This window comes from Gavialis gangeticus, unplaced genomic scaffold (assembly GCF_001723915.1).
Source record: "Gavialis gangeticus isolate Ggan-Ray unplaced genomic scaffold, GavGan_comp1, whole genome shotgun sequence".
Classification (NCBI taxonomy): domain Eukaryota; kingdom Metazoa; phylum Chordata; order Crocodylia; family Gavialidae; genus Gavialis; species Gavialis gangeticus.
Window position 1 is genome coordinate 3556331 of NW_017729007.1, and position 7849 is coordinate 3564179.

At 37.2% G+C, this 7849-nt stretch overlaps 1 protein-coding gene across 3 annotated transcripts in view; it reads right to left on the minus strand.

Annotated features, from left to right (window-relative positions):
- The window catches only part of TSPAN12 (tetraspanin 12), a 114059-nt gene that overhangs the window by 27757 nt on the left and 78453 nt on the right, over positions 1–7849 (minus strand). For all 3 annotated transcript variants that reach the window (XM_019509262.1, XM_019509260.1, XM_019509261.1), the window contains exon 4: positions 3754–3828. In XM_019509262.1, the coding sequence (XP_019364807.1) occupies positions 3754–3828 (75 nt within the window). The remainder of the gene's footprint in view (positions 1–3753; positions 3829–7849) is intronic.

Consider the following 7849-nt stretch of genomic DNA (forward strand, 5'->3'; position numbering starts at 1 on the left):
AGTCAGGGATGGTCCTGCTTTGAGCTGGGGGTTGGATTAGATAACCTCCTGAGGTCCCTTCTAATGCAAAAAATCTATGATTTATCCAGATTAAAATGAGTGCTTCTAGTAATAGTTTTCTATTAAATACTTTCTAAACTTTAACGGTTTTTATTATTTCTTGGTTGTACTACACTAGCTCCAAGGCCTTAAGTCTTCATTGTGCTAGGTGTTGTACAAACATAAAACAAGAAACATTCCCTGAATGAATTATTTCAGTCCAAACAACAGCATCCACTGATATTTAACTACATTATATTCTATACAGGGTCTTTCCACAATTCCTCAAGAAAACTACATTGTCTTCACATGAAACACCCTGAAGGTACTGGGAATTCTGTAAGCTTTTATTTTCTATTTTCAAAGATTTTGATCTTGAAAATATCCATGTTAAAATATATCTTACCAGTACAGTGCTTAACAAGCACTTATGAAATCCAGAATGTCCCAGTTCCTACTTAAAAATTGTATGAAAGGTCATGAAAATAAAATAATTTTCCTCTGTACTCAACATATTTCTCTTTATTTTGAGTTAAAAATCAGTGCTTTGATTTCTTTGGATAATACTTGATACTACTGCAGTTCAGAGCATACTTGCTTGACTCCTTTGTTTAGTTGAATCAAATCCAAAGTTACATGTATAATAAAGGTATCCAGCTTTTTGAAAAAAATGAAAAGCAGCATACACAAATGCAGAAGTCAGAGGAGAAAATTAAGTAGTAAACCAAAGCAGATTAAACCCAATTACAATAAGGTAGTAACAATTATAGAGCTAAGAAGGGATTTTAAAATCTTTATCTTTTGCAACAAGAACATCAAGGTGACAAATTATTTGAAAGCATCTACTAAATACATCTCTGTCAACCAATGCACTTCAGTGCATACTAGAACATGTTCATGAGAATCGTATGTCTAACTTCACTCCTTGAGAGGCACCTTTATGGAGGGTGTGACCAATCTAAAAGTAGAGTTTATGGTTTGATTTTTGAGCATGAAAACTCAAAATGCATAGTCAACTGTTTAATTTATATTTGTATTAATACATTCCTATTTTTCTAATAAGCATGCAACTCTGACTGCAGTTCAAGCAAGCTGAGAACCTGTGCCAGCTTTTCAACCTTGTGGGTAGAATAGATTAGTCATGGGGCACTCTTTTCATACCAAGAACTGTCATAATCTGGAAGCCAAACCGCTTATACAGGAACTCTTATGGCAGAGTTGTCCATATGATAAGCAGGGCTCAGAGTGGGCTCACATGTGGTTATGCCACACCAATGCTGCTTGACAGCAATTGCATACCCACACACACCAATGCTAATTGGTTTTCTATAACTCAATAGGGGTTCCTGTGATTTCTTGCAACAATGAACCCATGAGACAGCAAGACACCCTGACAGAGGGGTTTTTCTTCATCACTCAACATCAAAGAGTAACAGTAGTCATACTCTAAAAGACCATTCTTTGTGTCAACCAGCCTTGTGAAATGACCTGTAAATAACACAGAGCCATTCCAAAAAGTAGCACTGACTTCAAAAATGCTGTTTCAGGTAGGACTGGTCTCAGACCATAGCAATCAGTAGCTAGGCTTAGTGACCAAAGATCTGAGAGAATTTTGTACTAGGATCACCATACAATGCAAGCAGCATTAGTATGAGGACAAACAGAGCAAGAGAACAGTAAGATAAAGACTGGACAAAAAAGGAACAAAAAGAGGGCATGTGGGAAAGTGACGGAGAGTATGAGGAAGTGTGTGCAAAATAATAATCAGGAAAGAAAGGAAGCAAAGTGGTATGACCAAGGAAGGAGGGGGAAGTAAGTAGGAAAGGTAATATTTAACACTGAGTCCATATGTATTTTTGTTCTATTTATTCAAGGGTTTATAATCTCTATTACTGATTTTTCCCTAGGAGCTAAGAAAGACATGGGGAAAGTGAAGAATCTGAGCTATTTCTCACACAAGATGCAAAGCAGATAGTAGTAGCTCTTTAGGGCATTTTGACAAGTGCTCTGGGATGGAGTAGGGGGCGAGGTGTTTTAATTAGAGCAGTTCTCAGGAGCTACTCTAATTAAAATGCCCACAGCACCTCATGTATTCAGTGTTCCATGCTTCAAAATGGTGGTGGGGGCACTTCAGTAAAGCTCGTTCAGCGAGCTTTAGTTAAAGTGCCCCCAATGCCATGTTGAAATGTGGAGATGCTGAATACATAGGACAGCAAGGCTGCTGGAGTGTTCCAATTAGAATGCTCCGACAGACTTGATTAATCTGCTAATTAGAACGCACTGAAACAGGTGTCAGGCACATGTACAGGTGCCCTTAGAGATGACCAAGTCTAGGACTTTATTTTGATTTCTGAGTCATCAATGCCACAACATATATCACAGCTAACTCCAGCCCCAGGCTATTCTGGCTTCTGCTACTGTTCCAGAGCATTTGGAATATCTGCTTCAAAGGTGGGGTCACAGTGGGACAAAGGATGCACAACCCCAATTTTCTAAAAGAAGGTGTAGTCAGTGCACTTGAAGGGTCCTTCATTTTGACATACCCTGCAGACATAGTCCACCAATAAGAGAGTGCTACAGAGGCCTGGATGTTACTTTGTAGTTGTAGCTGTGGCAGAAGTCCAAAGGAGAATGGCTGTGCCTATAAGGTAAATCATGCTTATCATCTGCATTCGCCATTTAAAAATGTATCATATCAATGTAACCTGACATTTAAGCAAAGCAGTATCTTTAATCAGTGTTATATTAGAAGCATAACACCACTCTGGAATCTGTATGGCAAGGGAATAAGCTCTGATGCAAAATGCTGCCACATAATTCCAGAGTGCAGATCTGCCAAAAATTCCTTTGGTCCCAGGACTGCACAAATACCAAATGAGCTGTCTCCCTTTTTACTGCAATGTAATTGCTACATACTGGCTGCCATTGAAAAGTCCAGTGTCTTGGGCATACACTGGTAGCTCAGAGGAACTATATGTCCCTCTGTTCATAAAAATGAAGTGAACTGAAAAAAAGAGAATAAGATATAAGAGCTAGCAGAATAATATGTCAGTTTTCTTTCTGCTCAGTATTTAGCATATTTTGTATAACAGTCATAGGACTCCAGTTTGAATAAATTAAGAACCAGTGCAGTTTTAAATACTAGATGGAGATATAATGTCTTCAGAGATTTACAGAAACCTATTTTATAGCTGAGGGATGTTTCACGTAAAACAGAGGCATTTATAGTTGGAAGAGAAATGGCTAGGCTTCTGCGGGCAGTAAGTCATTTATGGAAAGAATGTACTATTCATTTACAATGAACTACAAGAAGATGTATCCCTCCAAAAAGGAGAAACTTCTTGGAATAAGCTTCTCCCAAATTCTCATGTCTTCACTCTGAAAAGGCAGGCCCTAAACTTGTATCTTTACCTCAATCAAAGCTGCTATTGACTTCAGTGAGCATTTGCCAGAGCTACAACTGGCTAAAATGATTTAATAAATGAATGAAGGCTTCAGGATTTGATCCTCAAGAAAAGAAAATGTCAGACTGAACCATTTTTTAGAGAAAGTTATTTTCTCAGAAGAATCTTTTTTTTCTGTTTTTGAAGAAGTTAATTCTAGGTTGACAGAAAGCCATGACCAAAGATGCATATACAGCAGTTAGAGAACAGCTAACTAATGAAAATCGTTGTTTTCTTTTGTTTCAGAATGTATCCTCCTTTTCTGACTCACCGTTACTTCCTGTTCATATGTCCAAACACCACAGGCCAGTTCAACACAGAATATCACAAGCAAACTTCCAAAGTACTGCAAAACACAGAAGAGCCGTAGTTATATATCTACATTCAAATTACTTATAATATAGCTTTTTTACCATATTAATTTAAGGACCATGTTTTTTTCACAAAACTGACAGTGAAAAATCTGAAAATGCTTCTTTTGTAACCAAAGCATTAAGGAGTTGTGATTCATGAAACAAAGTCTGGAGTTAGCTTTCGTCTAAGTATGTTGAAATAACGTGACACATTGAAATAAATGTTGCGGTTTATTCCTCATTGACTTAATATGAAATATATCAAGTGTTACCATGGGGATATGAATTAATTTCCTAGTTACCTCATAAAACAGGACTATCGTGACATTTCACACTGCAACAGTCCCACAGAGCCCAATATTTCTGTTCTCTATACACACCAAAAATCCTCATTTTCCAGTGCTCCTCATGTAATCAATATGAACCCAAATTGAGCTAACAAAATGAATATGGGATGGGTGGAAAATATTCAAAATGTACATATAAAAAAGGAAGTTAATTAACTGTTGCTAGGCCCACATAGTATTTATAAAAGCTGGTTTGGGGAATTATGAAAAGCAGAGTGTATCTGTGGGCAATATCAGTAAACTAGCATGAGCTTGCAGGATGAGGTAGCACACAGGGCAAGATTGTGCATCATAAGCAATTGCTTTAATGCTGCTAAGGGGTAGTTCAGTTTACTTGTCTTTAAAACAAAGACACATCTTCCATCCATTTTTGTCTCTGTGCTCGCTACCATGCAGATGTCTGAATCCCTCCCTGCCCTCAAAAGAACACAAGACCTCAAAGGTCAAACAGTCTTCCTGAGCTTTTGCTTTATTTTGAATTCACAAGTAATTGATGACAGAAGGCTCTGACGACTTCCCTCATTCCTTGACAATTCCTATGGTTTTCATTCCCAGCTTATTTCCTCCTCAGTCTCTAGACCCACAACTCCTGATGGGCATACCCATATACTGTTTTTCTCCACAACGCAGTTAGAAACAACGGATTTTTTGCACAACCACCTAAAAAACCATTACTGTTTCATACCAGTATCTGCTTCTTTTTCCTTCCATTACACCTTCAAGTTTTTTTCTTGTCAAAGATACATTAACTCAATGCGTAAAACAGAAACACTACAGAACAAGTATAACCTATGCCCAATACCCTGACTTGCTCATCTTGCTTTGTTACATTCTGTCCCCTGTCCATTATCTGTATTTGGTCTTCTAGATTATAAGCATTTCTTCTCATCTTTCTGCACAGTGTCATAACCTTCAGCTGTGCAGACACAAAACCAACAAATAGAAATTAAAAAGTGACAATGGTCAAGGACATGCAGACTTCTAGAGGTGTTTTGCACCTGCTAGGCAAATAAACAAAAAAGTAGGAAGGCAAATTAGAACTTTAATCTCAACCTCATTAATCAGAGGGATTCACATAATGAATACTGTGAGCCACTAATATAAGAACATAAATGCTAACTGGATCGGTCTCATTTGGAAAGCACATTTGAATCAAGATTAACTGACTATAAAGAAAATCTGGATGTTCTAGAGATCCAAGTTTTAATAAAGGCACTTGAAGTATTCAGAAAGGCATACAAAAGTGAGCATAACTAAAGACATTTTTTCCATTTATTAAGAGAGCAAAACTCTTGGCAATGCTTGGAAAATATAAACTTGAGAATTAGGATTTAAGACTAATTTTCTTCCCTTTCATCTACAGTTTATAGCTGCAAAATTTGTACCCATGGTTTGGAGCCTATTTATTGATAAACTGTGTACCTAATTTTTTTATACTAATTACAGGTAAAATTTGAGCATCTGTCTTATAGGGAACCTGGTTTGTGTTTTTAAAAAACTTAACAGATTCAAATATGGGTACAAAAGTAGAGGAAGAGACATTAAAAAGGTTTAAACTGGGCTCATTAATACAGGTGCAGATAACTTCTAAAAACAGACCTCAGAAAATCAGAACAGAACCAATTTATCCAATTATTAGAAGTAATTACATCTTTATTATCATTTAAGCTGCACTATGTATATTGGCTCCTAACAAATCATCAACTTTATAAGCACATTGTAAAGTCTAACACAGACTATCAGCAACCTAAGGATCCAACAGAGGACAAAACCTAAGACATGTTTTACATCAGGACTTAGGAAACATGTTTGAGAAAAGAAAGTAAACTGATTAGCTTCTAGATAATACACAGACTATAAAATACATCCCCAGGATGTACAGTAATGGTTTTTAAGAACTGATTTTTCCCATGACATGGAAAACTACTCTGAAGAGTTTTGGTTGCTTCTAAAAAGACGTCTGATCTGCAACTTGATGAGAAAAAGTTTAAGGACAAAATGAATATTTGTCGAAAAACTCAGCAACTGAAAAATTAGATTAGATTAACTTAATTCTCAAAGGAAAACTGCCTGTTCATTTCTAAATTTCCACACCCCACAGGAATAGCAACTCTGTAAAACTCCTACAAACATTAATCAAAGTTGTATGTGTGGACCTTGCAAGTTCTGTTCTTGAAGCACCTTAAAGTCCATAGTGAGGAATATTATAAGTACTTGTAAGTCACAGCAATAAAGCATTACCATAAATTATGAATTTATAGATGCTTTTAACAATTTATTCCTTCCAGAATCTTTGCATTCAACATTCCATCTTTTGGCAGTTAATAATTGAACAACATTATCTCTTGGAGGAATAACAAAAATAACAAAAAACACTAAAACAATTTTCCTGTATTAAGCACAAGTTGAAATAAACCACAGTTCAACAAAAATGTGTTAAATCATTTCAGTCTGATTCTCTGAGATGCAGAGCACTCTCAAGGTGTTTCTATAAGCCTCAAGACCCTACAGAATAAATCCTTATCTCTTAAACACTTCACTGATTAACTACTGCAATCACATTAAAATATATGCTTAATTTCTCTCACCTTTTGAAAGAGAATCTTATAACTCTCCCTGACTTTAATGAGTTCCAAAATAAACAGCCTTTATACATGCTGTGTGAAAAAGTCTAACATTATTTAAAGTTATTCCCCATAATTTCAATCTTCCCAAGCACAAGATTTTTATTGGCTGCAGTTCCTGTCTCTGGATTCCAAACACATTCCCAGGAGAGTCTGAATTCCAAATAATAAATGCTTCTTCCTACAAGAGCAAAATCTTGCTTTTGTCAGTTACAAAAATTTGATTTAATTAATTCTTCCTTTGTAGCACGGGGTGATAAACTACATTCTGGAAAGAAGATTGTATGATGGGAAGAAGATTGTATTCCATTGATGGAGAATGTCATGGCACACTCAAAACCTTGCCACAAATCACTTATGTTACCACAATTTCAGCGCTTGTGTTGCTCCCTCAAGTACAAGCCTATGACCAATTTATTTGTTAATGTACTTTTGTGCAAACAGGATCCTCCATAGCAATAACCAATGGCACAGAGTATTCAATACTCAAGACTCAGAGACTTCTAAACTACCATGTATGTTCAGAACTCTTATGCGGTTCTTAAACATTACCCATTTTTTTCTTATTAAAGGTGTGTGACATTTCCATAAAACTCTCTGGCACGACAAGGGTGTTGAGGGAGCTAGCTGGGGTTATTGCAGGGCCCTTGGCATGGCTTTACGAGCGCTCATGGTGCTCAGGCCAGGTGCCACATGACTGGAAGATAGCTAACGTGGTCCCCATCTTCAAAAAAGGGAAGAGAGAGGACCCGGGCAACTATAGGCCCATCAGTCTTACCTTAATCCTAGGGAAACTCTTTGAGAAGATCCTCAGGTAGCACATCTGTGATGCGCCGGCTTCAGGGATGATGCTCAAGGGCAACCAGCACAGTTTCATTAGGGGCAGGTCATGTCAGACCAACCTGATTGCCTTTTATGATCAGGTCACAAGGGCAATGGATGCAGGTGTTGCTGTGGACGTAGTCTTTCTAGACTTCAGCAAGGCCTTTGACACCGTCTCCCACCCCATCCTCATTAAAAAACTAGGCAACTGTGGCATTGAT